Source organism: Centrocercus urophasianus, unplaced genomic scaffold, assembly GCF_019232065.1.
Source record: "Centrocercus urophasianus isolate 14NV4802_14NV808 unplaced genomic scaffold, USGS_Curo_1.0 seq_23, whole genome shotgun sequence".
NCBI classification, from domain to species: Eukaryota; Metazoa; Chordata; class Aves; order Galliformes; family Phasianidae; genus Centrocercus; species Centrocercus urophasianus.
This window is the reverse complement of record NW_024884789.1, coordinates 14,205,259-14,223,494: the sequence shown is the minus strand read 5'-3', so window position 1 is coordinate 14,223,494 and position 18,236 is coordinate 14,205,259. Positions and strand designations below refer to the sequence as shown.

Sequence of the window (18,236 nt, the reverse complement as noted above, 5' to 3'; positions counted from 1 at the left end):
AATGAGCTTTAGCGATATTGTACTGTAATGACATCAGTTTCATGACTATTAATGGAAACTTAGCTATTCAACAGAAACAGCTAATGAACTCAAAGCTAAGATGGTCCTTCAAATAACAATAATAATAATAAAAGTGAGAAATGTTTCCTTAATAGCTGAAACAATGTTTTCATGTGGTAACTTTGAGTTGTTTTGTGTTTGTGGTGACTCTCAATTTTGTTTGGTTGCCTGAAATATTTTGTGTGTTTAAATGATCATCTGCCATCAGCATTTTGTGGTTTATTTTAATGTCATGAATTTGCTGCCATGTGTAACATTTGGGGAACACAAAATGACAAGGAAATTACAATATACATGTAGTTTTAACATAGACATTCTTTCTAAATATATGTCTCTACTGTTTTGACATTTGAGTTTTTTATAGTTTCTTGGCAGCAAAACTATATTTTCAATCATCTTCTTTGTTGTTTTTTTTTTCTTTTTTTTTTCCCCCCTATATTATTCTATTGTTTTCTTTCTCTCCTTGCTTCCTTTTTCATTTCTTCCATTGGAATGCTGCAATTCAGTCTATGCCATGGAAATCAATCGTAAGTCTATCTGGGGAGTTGATTATCTCATTTAGCTGAATGTGTTCATTAATCTTTTCACTAGATGCTAGATCTTCACTAGACATTTTAATTATAGGGTTCATCTGATGTTCATGTGTGAGTTGTTTTGCTACCAAAATAGATTTATCTGAAAAGAAGGGGAAAACTGTCGTAATATATGTTGCACATCAAAAGTTTTAGTCAAGCTTATGTGATTGCTATGATTTGTTTCTAGTGGATTGCCAGTAAGGTAATCATTTTTAAAAATTATCATGCATGATTGTCATGTTATAAATAATTCCTTCCGGTTATCCAGGTATTGTATTGGTGGCTTTTTAGTATTACTTTCATTGGTCCACATGAGTAATATTATGATTCATTTGATTTCCCTTTTATACTCTCCTTAAGATAAAATTATCATTGTGAATAATAAAGAAAGTGGGCATAAAAAGATGAGAAACTGAGGTTTTCTACTCGAGAACAAGTTAATAACTGCATACAACTTCACGACTTTTTTCAAGTGAAAAAATAAAGGTTTTTTTAATCATAAACAATTTCTGTCTGTGTAGCAGTACTCGGTATTCAGGGCAGATTTGCAGCTTAGATCTGCCAGGAAGCAACAGGAGCAGGGCTGGCCCTAAGGTAAGAAAGAGCAGGGACCCAGGGTGAGCAATGCCAGACCCAGGGCGACCTGGTCTCTCAGAGATGGCTGCTGCTAATTGCTAAAAAGATGAGGCAAGTAATAATCCAGGGCCTAGGTAGGGAGTTCAGGTTGCAGTGAGAGAAGACAGGGTTGAAACAAAAGGATTTATCCAGGAGACAAGTATAGGTCCAAAGTCCATCCATGAGAAAAATCTGATGCCTGCACATCTGATGCAGCTTGGGCAAGGACAGATATGTGTGGGGAGTGTAGGTGTAGACCTCAGAGAAGCAGTTTAGGGTAGTTAGGGCCTACTTAAACACTCAGAGCTCTGATGAAGGCCTGATACACATTCAGCAATCTTGAACCACAAAATAAATCCATTTATGCATTTGAAAAGATATGCATGCAAGTTTAGTCGGAGATGTTTTTAAAATGCTGGTATGAAATTATACATGTGCACATCAAGATCTTGTCCTGTAATGTCACTGTGGAAAAAAAAAGCCTTGTCAATTTGAAGAGGAAGATACATTGTGCACTAGATCTCAAGCCATGTAACCATTCACTATTATGTGAAATAATTTTTGCATGGTGTTGTTAGAAGCAGAATTTGGACTAGAAATTATACATACTCTCCAGTGGAAATAAACTGACAAAATTTATTTGGTTTGGTAGACTTTACATGTGCGTCATCAGTAAGTGAGTCTGTTCTCAAGTGTCAGGAAATGTAAATACCTTTCCTCTCTTTTCTTCAGCTCCTTGTGGAGACAATCTTTACGATGAGGATGGTAAACGTCTCCCTCCGTGCATACCAGGGGCCTGGCTCACTCCCGCTATTATGGCTTGTTACCTCTTGGTAGCAAATATTCTGCTGGTAAACCTGCTGATTGCAGTCTTCAAGTATGTAAATCATGCACTAATTTCTTATTGTCAAGATAAAGTTTCGATGAGAGTCCGTCAACTAATTTTGCAATGCCTTGCATTCACAACCTCAAAATTTCTCTATGAACATGACTAGTAAATATTTGGAATGGTCTATACACTCTGAAAGAGCAGAAGAAAATTTGGTACAGATTTGCAGTGATGTGTATGAGAGAATGAGTACTTACAATTAGGGTCTAATGGTTACTGACAGGCTTCAAGATTGTTTTGTAAAGATGAAACTGAATCCACTAAACCTATATATGTGATAGAACTCTTGCAACCACTGGCAAACATGATTCTACCGTAGATCTGCAGAATGAAAATCTGAACATAAAAAATAAGAGACATTTCCGCTGCATCCATGCATCATCTGCTTCTTTTCCTTTTTTTTCTTCTTACTTTGCTTCTAATTTAGAGAAAAAGAAATGAAAGCCTTGCAGAGTTCCTATATCTCCCAGAAAAGGAGTGTATATTACCTGGAACCAAGAGAAAAGATAGGTACATTTTACCAAAATCTGTGGCTGCATTTATGGCAGTGCAACCAACGTGCAACTGTGCAAATTCATAACATCATTCCATAAATCCATGCTTAGAATTTTCTGGAGTAAACCTAAATGCATTTCTACTGCTTGTACTTTCTGCCAACAGTTATATGCAACAGTTATGTCTCATGCATTTCCTATAATGACCTAAGAACTGGAAAATACAAATAGAAACAATTAATACATCTCTTTGCTAGTAAAATTTTCCCAAAACACCTATTGAGAAAAGCAGGTGATTCCATTTTGATTCCCATAAATATGCAGCGTTGCAGGGTTTGCTGGCATAGGTAATGGGCATCACAACCACAAAAATAGTTCATTTTGTGCCCAGAAAGCTACAGCTCACAAAGCCTGTCTTTCATTTGATGTATTTAGCTTAAAAGGTCATGAATTTTAAAGTACCCAAATGCCAGTCACATTGCTAGGGGGAAGGGGAAGCATCTTACAGTGGTAACTATTATTGGCTGAAGAGAGGAAGGAATCAGCAGTTTGAGAAGTAGGTCATACTGTTAACTCCTGCTATCCTAGCACGGTTGCAGGGGGGCGAGTTGTAGCTGGGGAATTCTTGCTGTGCAGGAGACACAGAATGAAGTCAGATTGTCATTTATCAGTGTAAGTAATCTCATATTCTTAGCCAAAAGAAATGGAGTGCTTTGTGCAATCAAGAATTCTCCATTTTTGAAGAAGTGTCATGTCTGGTTTTGTGAATATTCCAAAGCACAGAAAGTTAGAAAAGAAATAGAAAAGATAAGAAGAGGAAGTGTCAGAATCATCATAGAAGAGAACTGTCCTAGCATGTTTTAAAATAGCTTGAAAAACATCATCTAAGACAGAACTTCCAAATTTTCTTAGTTTGCATTTTGTAACGTTGAATATTGTTGTCTCTGGATTGGATGCAGTTCTCTATTCCTTCACTGAATTGCTAATTGGTTGTCTTTATAGTAAAACTCATTCTGATGTAGAAATGATGAAACTGTAACTCCCACAAACAACTCCTTTTAAAAGAATATGCAGTATTTTCAAATTAGAAGTCTAAATGAACAAAGTTTAAATTTAGGGCATTTTGTTTAAAAACTTGAGAAGTGTTTTGTATAGGTCAAGCAGATTAACATGTTAAAAGAAAAAGATGTGACTCTTCTGGGTTTAGAGTGGAAAATATCTTTCATGGATTTAATACTTTGTGTGATATCAAATGTGAGTATATATTAATAGAAGTACTTTATAACCAAGCTCCAAAATACTAGTTATCTGACTATAAATTGTGCACGTTTGTCTTAACTGACAGCTAAAATGCTTTATATGGTAGAAGAAAACGAAGAGGACTCTTTTGGGTGGTGCATAAGGGATGCGGAGCACCTGCTGTGCTGCCTTCAAAAGGAGCAGTAAAATAATGAGTTTAGCTTAATCTTCAGCAAGTTCAGCTGCCTTGACAAAGAGCTGAACCAAGCAAGTTGTGTGGCATCATTTTGCTATTTACTTTCTTCTTTTTTCAATGTAGTTCTTGTTAAATGTTAAGTAAACTTGGAGGCCTAATGGAAATTACACCTGTCCTCTTTCAGCAATACCTTCTTTGAAGTAAAATCAATATCCAACCAAGTCTGGAAGTTCCAGCGGTACCAGCTGATCATGACATTCCATGACAGACCTGTCCTCCCACCACCAATGATTATCTTCAGCCACCTCTACATAATCATCAAGCGAGTCTGCTGTCGCTGCAAGAAGCGTGAAGGAGACCAGGATGAGCGTGACAGGGGGCTGAGTATGCAGTGAATCTTCTCTGAATAGAGCTTTTTGCACATGATAGCAGAAAGGAGTAGCTATTCCAATGACAAGTATTAATTTCCTTCACGTTTATGGTCCGATGTATTTGCAGAGGAAGCATGGGACAATTTTTATATCAGGTTAACAGCTATTGACCTCTTCCTTAGGTATATGTGATGCTGTGCTGCTAATGAACACTTTCTTTTCAATAATGACATGGCAGCCACTTAATCCATTTTCAACAAGTGCTTGTAAAGTTCATACACCGTAGGAGGCAAATAGGAACCTGAAAAGAAGAGGCCACAGTTTCAAATGTCATCTATACATTCAACCTTGTGATTGTGAGCAATCTGTGTAGCACCACTTTCATTTCTCCATATTACAGACTTATCTGTCATTTCACAGAACTGTGAGGATGTGAGCATTCTACTGCTAACATTCTCTGCAATTATTGTTTTTTCATTATGTACCTCATTGAGATAATCAGACGCTCACAATGACTCCTGTATTTCTGCATTTCACAGGAAATACACCTTGTAATTAATTATATGTTTGCACAATATGCTTTTGGTTTTAAAAAAGGGAAAAAAACTGAGGAAAGAAATGTAAATATAACAGTTCCTACAAATAAAGAGACTAATCCAAGGCAAGGATAAAATGTTCCTAAGAGCTTATGTTTCCCTTGGATTTTCTTAACTCAATTTTAACTTTTTGAATGTCTTATCCAAAGAATGTCTGGGAAGCTGTTACATCGGATTATCTTTTGCCTGTAACTGGCATGCTTTACGAGCAATATTTGAATTAAGGAACAATCAAGCTGGCAAAGATTGCCTTACCCAGTAAAATCTGCTCAGTTTGTTCAAAATGTAGCACTACTATTAAACAGTTCAAAGGTCTGTGAGAAAATATAGCATAGTGGATGGTCATAGAAGAAGATTATAGTCACAATGCATCACACTGCTTTCAGAGCCATGGCCATTTTGGCCAAGTACTCATTTCATATCTACAAAATCATCTATTCAGTTAGTGCAGGAGTGGAACCTGCAGTATCCATCTGTCTGAAATAGCCCACTACATTGGATTCAAATTGACTGACAGATTTTCAGGAAAAGAAAGTTAGTATTTTTTTCTTCTGTTTCACAGAGTTATTTCTAAATGATGAAGAGCTAAGAAAGCTGTACGAGTTTGAAGAGCAGTGTGTAGAAGAATACTTTCAGGAAAAAGAGGATGAGCAGCAATCATCTAATGATGAACGCATCAGAGTTACCTCTGAAAGGTACCTATTTAAAACAAACAAACAAAAAACCCGACCGTGTCTGGAACAATATATTGCTTTTTTGTCCCTTGTTATAAGCAAAGTTCACCTAAAGTGCAAATGGCTTCAGACCTTTAAGAAAACCACCACTATTTCAGAATCTTAATCCCAGGTAAATGTCAGTGCAGACGCATCTCTCACAAAATCAAGCTTTTTGTTGCTTCTGATGGCATACCACTAAGGCTGCTGGTTTGGGTATCTTCGGTGTAAGAACATTTTTGTTCAGAGTTATTTTTTCCCTCTCACCCAGCTAAGATCACAGTTATGCTGCTTAACTGCTTGAGCAAAACAGTACATGTTCAGATTCCAGCAGCTCATTCAATTGTAATAAACATGGTGGAGCTTAATAACAAAAGTACTGGGAGTTCTTCACTGATACCTATGATTCAGACTATAGTCCAGCATTCAGAACAGCCAAACTTGATCCTCTGCCAGATAGTCTCTTAGAAGATCTGAACAAGGCATTGAGCTTTTCTATATGGACTTCCTCATCTAAAAGACAGGGAATAGTCAAGTGCAAATAATGAAGGATAATCCTATTCTGAGGACTGGGTAATGTTTGCATATTGATGTGAAATCAAATAGTTACAATGGCAGCAGCACTTTTGTGTCATATCATTTGGCAGAACTGTTCCCAAAGGCTCTGCCTATTCTGGTAGTAACTCTGAGTAACTCAGGGGATGAGGTCTCTTATCACCTCCTTGAAATGATGAATAATTCTCCTTATAATTCTCCTATACCTATAATGGAAATGGTAGATTCTATGTACATATATGTATAATGGTACATCTCTATGTATGTATCTCACTTCCTTTTAACATTTCTAATGAGGTTGTTCCATAAGCCATTCAATTCCCTAACAGATAAATATCTTTCTGTTGAAGGGAAGCAGTAAACATCTTGCAATATTATATGTGGAGTTTGAGAACAGAGAAGTAAATGAAATCTTCTATGTGTCATCAACTCATTTCTATTACGCTATCTATGGTAATTTGTCAAAATCCTAGGTATTGTATGAGAGAATAAAGCAAGGTTGGTAAGCCTCACTGATTCACTATGATCTTGTAGCCACAAACCAGATTTGCATAATTCTCATGGCTTCTTGCTCCAAATGCATCATCATCTTTTGTGTGCAAGAGTGAAAGAATGTTAATTTAATTTCCACAGTTGATTTAGTACTGTATGTTCTCTAAGTCACATCCTAATGCCTGGCTTTTATATGCATTCTTCTAGTACCATCAAGTCCATTACGAACTAAATGATAAAATAAATAAAGGAAAAGAAAATAAATTCTGCTCCCCTTTGCTCTGATCCTTAATTGGAAGGTATTTCAAGGCATAAAGTAATTCTGTAAACAGTAGCGTGTGTTCTCTTCGTACAGCCACAAAACCTGTTTTACAACATGCCTTGATGCTATTTTAAGTCATCCTGTGAACATGCCTTTAGAAGTATTTTCCATATTATTAATTGGTGCTTCACAGTGAAAGAGGATAACTGAATGTGAAGCAGGTGGCACACTCAGAGAGGAATTTAATAGTAGGCTCTAACAAAGGGCTGCAACTCTTGTACTGTCCTGGCATGTAAATAAAGGCAAAGTGCCCTCCAATAGCCCTCCAATATAGTGTGAGGAAAGCACAGGTAAAAAGTAAATGCACAAGCACTGTGCTACAAACAGGAACAAGTAATGAGTTATACATAGCACAGATTTCTGCCATAAGAAGAAATTGGTAGCTGGTGTCTATAATGGGTTACTGCACCACCCCATTGTGTGTTTTATGCTTCCTCTTTTATATCCAACAGAGTTGAAAATATGTCAATGAGGCTAGAAGAAGTGAATGAAAGAGAACATTTCATGAAAGCTTCTCTTCAAACAGTCGACCTTCGACTCTCTCAGTTAGAAGAACTATCTGGTCGGATGGTGAATGCTCTTGAGAAGCTGGCAGGTGTTGACAAATCTGAGCTAACGTATACACGTTCACGGGCTTCATCTGAATGTGATGCTGCGTATCTCCTAAGGCAAAGCAGTGTCAACAGCTCGGATGGCTACAGCATGTACAGATATCATGTTGGTGGCGATGAGTTAGCATATGATGACAGCACAGCTCCAATGTCACCAGCCATAGGATCACGTAAAAAAGCTCATTCTGTTGGTACAAAAGAAGATGGAGCAGACCCAAGGATGCTGGTTCCAGAGCACCATACCAGTCTCCATTATACCTCTAGTGCTAATGCAGTGACCCCAGCAGATTGCAGTAGATCTGCATTAGACATTGCACAGAATATTTCCAGTCCCCATTCTGGCTCAGGTGGTTTAGGGGTTGAAAACCAAGGAATTTTCAAGAAGGATGAAATGGCTCCTCAAAGTTTAAACCAGATGGATGTTGTTATGAACAGACAATCGGTACCAAGATCAGATTTTCAGAACACTCAGCTGAAAGTAGAACATACCAAGTTAGAGGCAACCATCTCTTATCCCTTGGACAAATCTAAAGCAATGCGCTATTTTCCTCCTGAAACATTCAGTGCTTGTCAAACTACTATGATGAAGTCAAGGAGCTTTATATTTGCACAGGGTGGGAAGCTGGTTGGAGGGGTAAACAACTGGACAACAGAATATAGTACCATCATGGATCAGGTGTGCCCTTCAACAATTGAGCAGTGGGCTACAGAGTGGAAATATGAAGTTGAGCAGCAACTTTCTCAAGAACGTCCTCCGGAATACCCAGGTATTATCTCTGAAGCAGAGAGGCAAGCAGAACAGAAACAATTACAAATGGACACAGATGATGACAGTGATGTTGGTGAAGCAGGTATTAGTGCCTCTTACGCCTCTATGCCTGCTGCTGTCAAAACTCAGACAGAGAACTTGTTATCAGTAAAGCCAGAAAGGACTTCTGGGTTCCCATCAGTACGATCGAAGAGTTTGCACAGCCATTCTCGGAAAGCCAAGTCTATAAAGGACAAATTAAACAGACCAGGACATGCCACTAGTGTAACTAACTTAGTAGTAGCATTTGGCAGTGCAACAGAAGAACAGAAAGCTAGGCAAGAAAATGCGTCCACAGAAACTGAGTGTTGAAATGGCTTATGGCCCCTGTTTTATTGACCGTCAAAAAAGTAGTGTGGCTAATTGAAAAAAAGAAGGATTTTTTAACTAATTTATACAGAATAATGTTGCATACATTTGTTTCTCTTCATTTCAAACTTATTAGGTACATGTTCTGCTCTTAAATACATCCTTGCCAGGTCAAGTGAAAGGGAGATACTCGCTCAGGGGCAGATATAAAAGCAGGCTGCTCTGCAGATGCTGACAGTATTGATCTTTCTTTGTTCCACTTCCACTTCCCTTGTAAACTCATTTACTGATAGAGTCTTCATAAAAGCTCTTGAAAGGACAATACAATCATTTAATAAATTAGAAAATATTTTTTCTTCTCTATCAGAAGACTACTTAAACTGCACTAATTTTTAACCAGCCATTGTTTTTATCCTCACACAGCTGGTTTCTTTGTGGCCACTATGTTTTCAGATCAAAACAAAATTGTTGAATGCATGGAATAACTATGTAGTCCTATTTCACTTCTTGTTTCATGCATGCTTCTTGGGCAGTACTTTCAGAAAGGCAGAATGCAGCAGCTTCTACCCAATAGAATACTTCTGAGTGGAAAAATACAGTTATGTTTGGAAAAACCTGACCTGGAATGCTATGCATACACATATTCTTGACCTGTCCTTGAACTTGGCTGACATAATCTGCTTTCAGGATCATATCTGTCTCTGCCCCAAAGCATTCTGGCAGCCTTAAACTGTTGAAAAACAGTGATCATTGTTTCAAAATGTTTAGAGAGATTTTCAGTATTTAAAGTGTAGGTTGATTTTAATAATTTCAATCCAAGGTCTGCATTAATGTTTTATATAAACAGTAACAACAGAATCCTAAGTAGAGAAGGAAACTGTTTTGCCTGCAAAAGAAAAAACCATACAGGAAATGTGTTTTGATTGGGTGAGATCAGAACACAGCCAATCTGCATTTGAAGTAAATCTACTTGACAAACTGATCTTTAATTCTGCAATTTCATTATGACAATGCACAGGGAACAAGAGTTTCTATGAGTCAATCTAAACAAAAAATAAATTCTATAGATGAGGAGAGGAATTCCATGTATTTCCTTGAGTCAGTTTCAAAAAGAATTTTCAAATGGAAAAGCCCTCTCTACAGAGCAAATATTTTCCATCACTCAGCAACCAAGACTGGAAATGCACATCTCTAGTTACAATTAGCCAGAACGCTTGACTCAGCAGCAGCATTCCATATGCTAGGTTTGGGTAATTTCCTTCCTAGTAGTGTGATTTTTCATTTGCCTCATTCTTTGTTATGTTTTAGGAATTCTGTTTTCCTAAATATCCAGCCCCTCTCTCTGCAGGGAAAGCATACCATTTAGCAAAAAAGAAAGAAAATAAGTTAAAACTGTGTTACTTGTTCACAGAATACCGGTCAAAAGTTTACACTTAACTCAGTAACAGCACTCATTTATACACTATTTTGAAAAGACAGAATTTCTTTTTCCCCCCCATCAGCTCCTCATTATGTTCATTTCAGTATTAATGCTTCTTATAGCACACTGGAATACAGAGACTGATGTAAGACTTTAAACTGCATTGATGGCATCAGATTTTTATTATTTGCATTATATTTTCATACTCCATCCATAACGACTTTTGAAGTATTGCTACCTGCTGCTTGATCACAGTGACCGCCTGGACATTTCGGAAAGGTTAACATACATCTTTGCCAGCTTGATCTTATGAGCATGTTTACTGGTTTCACTGTTATCAGAACAGTGTTGACATTTGTTTTTCATGAGGGCTTCTTTTTTTATTCAAGTTTAGGGAATGTGACATTTTATATAAACAGAATGACATTTGAAATTGTTTCACTTCCATGTTTACTTTTGTGTTACCTTTCTATGCAACTACACAGCAATTTCGTATGCATGGTTAATATATCCTCCAATTTATCAATGCCTTTTTATTGTTTGCCTGCATGCTCACCAGGAACTAATTCATCAACAAACACAAAGGGATGCAGCCATTCAGCACTTTGCTAAACAAGCAGAGTGCATTGTGAACTGCAATAGTGTGTTGCATGCCTCTTGTTACATTGTGTTTATAAAATCTGCATTAAATCATGCTTTGTTTGACCAGACATTTTTTAGCATTTGCATGACAAAGTTTCTAAGTGGCATGTAGTTTTCAAACAACATCTTACCGTTGTATTTATTTTCTTCTCCTGTACAAAACATTTATAAAGAAGTCATCTTAGAAAGATATGGAATTAATTCAATACACCAAACTGACCACTGAAGGATATAAAAACTCTTCACTTACTGTTTCTTTTTATGCAGCAAATAGGCTGAATGTTTCAGTTTCTTTTTTAACACTTGCCAGTAATTTTCCATCACATTCTCTATACAGGCTCAGATGTTTCCTGTGCTGGTGCACTGCATGAACTGTAATGGTAACCTCCTTGCCAATAAATGTGAAGTGACTACATTGATGTTGGCAGAGTTATGTCAGACAGATTTAAATATGGCTCTGTATGTGCACACAAGGCTGATGCTAGGTTTGGAGCACACTAAATAGAATAATGGTTAACGCTTTTGCCTGCCCACCTTCATCCTTTCTTGAACACTTTGTGAAAGGTTGCAAGCACAGAATTTGTATTTCTGAAGAGACACATTTAACACTGCCTTTTAAGAAGACAGATCCCTCCCACTACTAAGGATGACTCCACAGTGGTGTCATAGTGAATTTCACTTATATATATATATTTTTAATGATTATTATGTAATTAAACTAAACTGAACCAGGTCAAGCTTAAAGAGGGTGCATTCTGTGTCTGTGTCACTGAGGTAATTTAAGTGAATTCACTGTGCAGTATCTTGCAGTACTGACGTATCCCTCTTCCCTCAAAGCAAATATTTCAAACACATTAACTAATAGCAATGTAGGCAGGTTCTTAACTATACCACCTGATTCTAATTATTTCATTTTGCATTGCATCACTCTGGGAATATTTTGACTTGGCCTTGCAAGCCCCATCCTACTGCAGAGTCACCTTTCTGTTTGAAATGCTGGATTTAGATACCAGAGAACCAAAAGAGTCAATTTGCCATATCATTTAGTAATGAATTCAAAGAACCGTTGGATTCTCCCTAACGTGGTCTCTCCAGATGGCTTCTTTGGACCCTTTCCTATGTTCTAGGCTTGGTGAGATGTATGTTTATCTTTCCTATGGTTTTTTTTTTAAAGTATCTGTGAGGCCTTGTCTGAAAACAAGACAGTAAGGATGTCAAAAGAACTGTTTCATTAGATGTGCAAGATCCACAGGATCTGTATTGGGTGCTCTGGACAGTAAATTCACAAAGTTGCTGCTGAACATTTGTCATGGCAGAGGTACCTGGACACATTGCTGGGGTTCTATCTGGTAACATCATTGTCAGCTTATAACTTCTGCATACTGCTAATTGGATTCATGTTATACTCCAAAACACGTGATAAGTAAAAAGAAGGCATTCCTTATTTGCAAAATCATGAAATTATTGTTAGTGTAATGGGAATTTTAACAGTCTGATGTATTAATTGTTATTAGTCTAGATCTAGTTGTTATGGGGGAAAAGGAGAAGCAAGAATAAAGGAGAGGAGAGATGAAAGGAGAGAAAAGAATGTATCAGTAAGGTAAAAGTCATACATACACATGCTTCCTACTATCTGCCCCTTTTTCGTAGATGTTTTCCTTGCATTTGCACTGATCTTCAGGGTCTAAGGGTTTCTGCCAATGGGAGTAGAAAGGAAATATTGCCAGCTGTCAGTACTCTGACAGCCCGTCTTGTGTCTGTGTGTCTGGGTGTCTGTGACGTTGATGGTGTCTTTTCCCTCACTCTTCGTTTGCTTTTGTAGGAGCATTTTATATTTGCTAACAGACTGAACAGTGTTCTCTTCACTGGCCTGTAAGTCCATGTTATGCCTGAAATTTCTACTCATTCTAAAAATTGCTTTCACGGATGAACAAGCCAAGGCACAGCTCCAGGCAGGTTGAGACAAGTTCAGATAAAGCAATCCTGACAAGACTCAGGCCTTGCAAAGACAGCATAATGCTTGTGGCCTGTCACTAACAGACGGTGCTCTATGAATTGGGCTGTGAGGCTACCTTACACCAAAAAGTGCTTTCCTCTCCCTACAGCCACTGCTGATAAATGCTCTACTGCATGCAGCAGTCACCTGAGCTGATATTTCAACTTGTTGATCTTAATAATAAGATCCAGCATCAAGCAGAAGGGCAAACAGATGTAAAGCTAAGGCTCAGCTTGACTGGGCTAATGAATGCTCATTTCTTCCAGTGTCAGACCCAGAGAGGTTGGGCAATCAAAAACCAATAGGCACCAGGAGTTTGGATTCCATGCTGACAAACTGCAGACTTTAGAATAATTCCCTTAAATTGCAGTCTTTTACTTCTTTCAACCTCGAGCCTAATCCACAGAAACAAAACTTGATAGTGCAAAATGGTACTTTATGGCTGATGTCCTGCATCTTTCCGTAAGGTAAGTCTTCATAACAGGCTTTAAATAAATTAGTGTTTGCATTTGTTCAGCCAAAGCGGTTAAGAGCTTGGTGCTAAAGGAATTGCATCATCCCATCTTCCTGCTCCTCCTTTGTCTCCACAGCACTAAAACCTCTACGAAAGTGCAGCGCTTCATCCTCCCTGATTCTAGACATCAGCATTTCTCTTTTTTTGTACTAACTGGATTGCTGTGCTTAGCAAGTTACTGCCTCATCAGACTGATAGACTTCAAACATTACTGTGAATTAAAATTGGGCTCTAGTTTAGAAACACTGTTAATCTGAGAGTCATTATCACATTACCACATTACCTATGTTAAATAGTGCAAGCCAAGGTGGAACGTTGTACCAATTAATAGCTCCAAATAACTCCAGGCAAGTAATACATATGTAGTGATTAACAAGAAAAGTACCTTTATACGATACAGCAAAGTTCAACATCATTAAACGCCCACATTTGAGAATACTACCTCCACTTTACAGATATGCCTTTAAAAGTAATGGGATTTTTTTGTGGTTTTTTTTTTCCTCCTGTATGTTTCTTTTTTCCCTCCTTCAAGAAACTAAAACCTTTGCATAGTTTTTATATATTTTGCATATCCTGGCCAAGAGTATCAAGGTTGCTGCTTTGTGTAAATAACGTTTAACAAATTCTTCTGTTGAATCTTCATCAAAGACACCCAGAAAAGAGATTCTTTAGACTTAAGAAATTTAAATTAAGACGTAATGGTTATTTTCCACGGGAGTTAATATGGACCTGTAAGGCTGTTGTCCTCACAAGTCTCCAGCAAAAGTTCCACATTTCTGACTCCAAGTTATGACACACTGAATGTGCAGACTATTGAGTGAACAAGCAGGGAGATGTCCAGGTGAAGTAATAAACTGCAATGTTTTCAATTGAATATACAACAAACTTTCATCAGTGAATCCCTGATTTTGCAGACTTGCCACATATTTGCTGTAGCTCTGGCCACGTTGACATGTGTCCTGGAGTGCAAATCAACAGTTGAACTATTCTTCATTATGCTAGGAAACCCTTAAGTTACCACAGAAATACAGGCCTGGAAGAGACAGATCATCAACAATGAAGTGAGTTCAGCACTGCCATGATAGCATCAGTGGCAGATGGTGGTCTAACCTGTTCTTGAACATGTCTAATGAAAGCCATTCCATAATCTGCTGAGATCAAAAAGGATCGTTATGAAAGTCTGTTCTTATTTAACCCTAGACCTCCAGCATTGCATAAACCAAAGTACTTCTCTAACCACAGAGCTGATTTGTAAGGTTTTACCAGAATTTTCAAGAAGATACCTAAACTGATGTGCAGTTAATACAGCAAGTTACACACCACAGCCATAGGTAAGCAGATAAATATCCTAGATATCTCACTGTTACAAGTAATTTGCACCGTATATGAGGCTTCAGAAAACTGGCACTCAGCATGTGGGGTCTGATACCACCAGAAAAGCTGGCCAAGCTGGTCTGGGGTGGTCATGACAGTGGAAAAGTGTAAGGGTCCTGGCCAATCTAGCATATGGGAGTTAACTTAATGTTTTAGCAATGAAAATAACTGCACTGTGTCAAAAGTGCCATTAAAAAAAAACTGTTGGAATAAAAATGGACAGTTGAATCCTTTTCAGATCCACTGACTTTGTTCCCTAGATAGCTTCCCTCCTTTCTTTCAGGACTGCTTTGATAAGATGAAACTATTTTCAGAAACTATTTTCAGAACTGTTTGAAAACAGTGAGCAAGTGAGGCAAGACAGAATGGTTGGAGGTAGGCAGACAGTTGAGTGCATTGCCAAAAGGTGGTAGTCAGGGGATTCAGTGGACTTCCCTGTCTGTCCTGCCTGCCTGCCTCACGTGCCCTGCCCTACCTGCCTTGCCTGTCTGCTGTGTTTGGCTCTGCCTCTCTTACCTCCTAACTGCTCTGTCTGCTTGTATTCTACCACAAGTTGAGACAGAATTAACTTGCTCCTCCAAAATACTCACTTCTGTAAAATCAGCGTTCTGCTCCCACTAGCATAAAACTCTTCCAGTGACAACTTGTGACCAGTTCCAACAATAACCCTCACAAATCTTGTGATCTTATGTTTACAGAGAACTTTACTGAGTTTATGTGTTTTCAGAACAGCACTGCCATTCGAATGTCAGTCCAGTCCTTCTTTGAAATGCTCATTCCCTGAAGTAAAACTGCCTTTACAGCCACTTCTTAGAAGGCATCTAAGGCATGCAGGGACGATCTTGTAATTCTAATTTGATAATAATAATTGACAGGTTTAATCACACTGGCAAATTTGTTATACGTAATTTTTAAGCCCAGCTGATTTGGACTGTTTCTCCCCTCCTCTCCCCCTTGCTTTCTCCTACCCTTTTCCTGATTTTAATTTTCTTTCAACAGTGTTCTGAATAATAAAAAACTTACAAGAATAAAGATGAGGACAAGTCCCTGCAGGGTTTCTCACTTATCAAACATCCAAGGGATTTAGCTTATGAAAGGGGATCAGTCACCAGCAGGAGGGGAGCTATGGCTTGCACTCACAGCACTGTCAGGCACTCATTATTGATAGTAGATTCTAGCAGATTCTGTAGCACAATGCATCTAAAATGGAAAGGAGCAGAGCCCAATACCACACACATTAAACAGTGACACTTAGAGAATGATTCTTCAACATAAAATATAAACCTAACATGTAAAAGTAAATGAAGGGAATTGTCCGCTAATTTTGTGCAGGTGGGACCCTTGGGCAAAGAGCTGCACTTGTTCTAAAAAAGTCCTGGATATGTTTGTGTTCATCTTCTCTGCCTGAAAGTCCAAGCATAGTATATGGTTGTGGAGGTCTTTGCTGGTGTTCTGCCCTGAGCTGCTGCACAGTTCTAAATGTATGCACACATTTCCTTCCTCGGCCTAGGCAGGTGTTGGTGGTTCATTCCCCTCCTCACTGTTCAAGCAAACCTCTTCCCATTGGTGGGTCTTTGCATTTTAGTCAGGGCATCTGTATGGTGCCCTAAAGTCTGTTCGTTCACTGAACACATAACACTGTATGATGTGTTTCCTGTTAACTGCAGCAAGGGAAGACCTTGATCTTGTGGTAGATGCTGGGTGTTGCGTGTGTAATTTTGGGCCTAAAAATATTTCTGTTCACTTGGAGTCTTCTAATTCTTTACTGTCTTTATGTTGTGGTGATGTTAAATTACTATTATACTGCAGCAGGCCTTTACTGATGTCTTAAATGTGAGCTGTTAAGAGAAAAACAGCAAAAACATACAAACAAACAAACCCAACACCCACCATTTTCAATAAAGTGAGGCTACAGTGCCCACATACTGTACTGATGATTATTTTGGCAAGTCCTGGCCTCCTGCTCATGGCCCTATCCCACGAGCCTTGCCATGACCTATGCCTAGCTCATAGCCAGCCCACAGATCCCCAGCTCCTTCATTCCAGCACACTGGCAGCAGGGCAGCACCAGCAGGTGCACCTCACTGAAGGGAATTCTGTGGTTGAAGATGTGCACCTGCTCTCTCCAGCTGTTCACATGTTTAATGTGATGAGCAAAAGGTGCCTGTGGCAGCAACCCAAGGCAGCACCAAGATGTGCTTAACGTTCCATAGCCACAAGGTGATATACTTGGTGTGGAAGTGGCAGTAAGATGAACTTGGTAGCACTAGTTTATTCATGCTGGAGTTAGATTTTAAAGCTAATTATCTGAGACAACCCTGGGTTACAATAAAAGCCTCCCTTTGCAGGCCTTATGCAGAGATGTTTCACAGCTTCCAAGCATCAAAATCCTCTGCTTTCGTCTACATTTTAATATCGTGCCTCCAAACCTTGCCTTTTGTGTCTGTTTCCTCTCATGACAGGCAGGGACAGATGCAGGCTCTCAGTGCTTGCCCAGAGACCAGGCTGTGCCCATGGGAGGCTTTGCAAGCAAATTCCCCTTCACTCATCTGGAAGCACACGCTGGTGGGTGAGGGAGGAAATGGGGAAGATTTTGTAACCAACAGCTACTTTCTTTCTGGTCAGAAATAACAGCATTCTACTGCAGGAAGTGGGTAACAATATCACTGCTATTTCTGCCCCTTATCTGTTGTGTTATAGTGTATGGGGCCCTCACCTTGAATGCAAACGTCGGCCCTTCTCTAGTCCATGGCAGTCAGCTCCTGACATCTGCAATTTGCACAACTTTCTGTTACAGAACGCGAGAGCTGTGAGAGAGCATAGTACCCGTTTGTTTCCAAATTCCTGATTTACTCACTGAGGAACAATTCAGAAATTATTTCAGCTGCTTTACCTGTTACAAGAGCTGGTGCACACACACAGGTGAGCACCCCCATCTACCTCTTATTTTTTCACCAGTTGGTGATGCAGCCAACACATGCGAGGCTCCCGGCTGTGCCGGAGGGACGTGGGAGCTCCCCATGGCAGGGTGACAGCAGGGTGCTGAGGGGCACGGCGGGTCGAGGGAGCGATCCTCGCACCGGGAGCAGGCAGGGCGCTCGTGAATGTGAATGGTTTAAGGAGTGAAGGGCCGCACGGCCCCTGAGAACACAAAATGAAAGCTGCTGGCACGCTCCGCTGCTTAGAAGATGCCAATCATCTTGTGACGATTGCGATTCCACAAAGAAAATGAGTTGACGTACTTTATTGTAACCTATAACTCGACGACCATTAAGGTCTCTTTCGAAACTAAGCCATTCTACGACGATCAAAAAAGTAGCTTCCTAAGAAGCGCCGTCAGCTCCCACCAGCGGGGCCCATGGGGACTGCCCTTTCAGCGGACAGCGAGCCGAGACCGACGGTTCCGCTCGGTTCCGCTCGGTTCCGCTCGGTTCCGCTCGGTTCC

General features: G+C 39.2%; 1 protein-coding gene and 1 long non-coding RNA gene across 4 annotated transcripts in view; one reads left to right on the top strand and one right to left on the bottom strand.

The window, feature by feature from the left end:
- TRPM1 (transient receptor potential cation channel subfamily M member 1) overlaps positions 1-10,973 on the top strand; it is a 78,389-nt gene extending 67,416 nt beyond the window's left edge. Inside the window, exons 23-26 of the mRNA XM_042824017.1 lie at positions 1,983-2,127; positions 4,253-4,452; positions 5,598-5,730; positions 7,570-10,973. Coding sequence (XP_042679951.1) covers positions 1,983-2,127; positions 4,253-4,452; positions 5,598-5,730; positions 7,570-8,848 — 1,757 coding nt within the window. The 3' untranslated portion in view covers positions 8,849-10,973. The remainder of the gene's footprint in view (positions 1-1,982; positions 2,128-4,252; positions 4,453-5,597; positions 5,731-7,569) is intronic.
- LOC122163119 overlaps positions 401-18,236 on the bottom strand; it is an 18,631-nt gene continuing 795 nt past the window's right edge. For 2 of the 3 annotated variants that reach the window (XR_006169822.1, XR_006169824.1), the window contains exons 2-3: positions 17,508-17,560; positions 401-4,740 (exon numbers count right to left, since the gene is read on the bottom strand). This is a non-coding gene — a long non-coding RNA (uncharacterized LOC122163119). Of the gene's footprint in view, positions 4,741-17,507; positions 17,599-18,236 lie in introns of all 3 variants that reach the window. The other variant, XR_006169823.1, reaches the window with a different exon arrangement.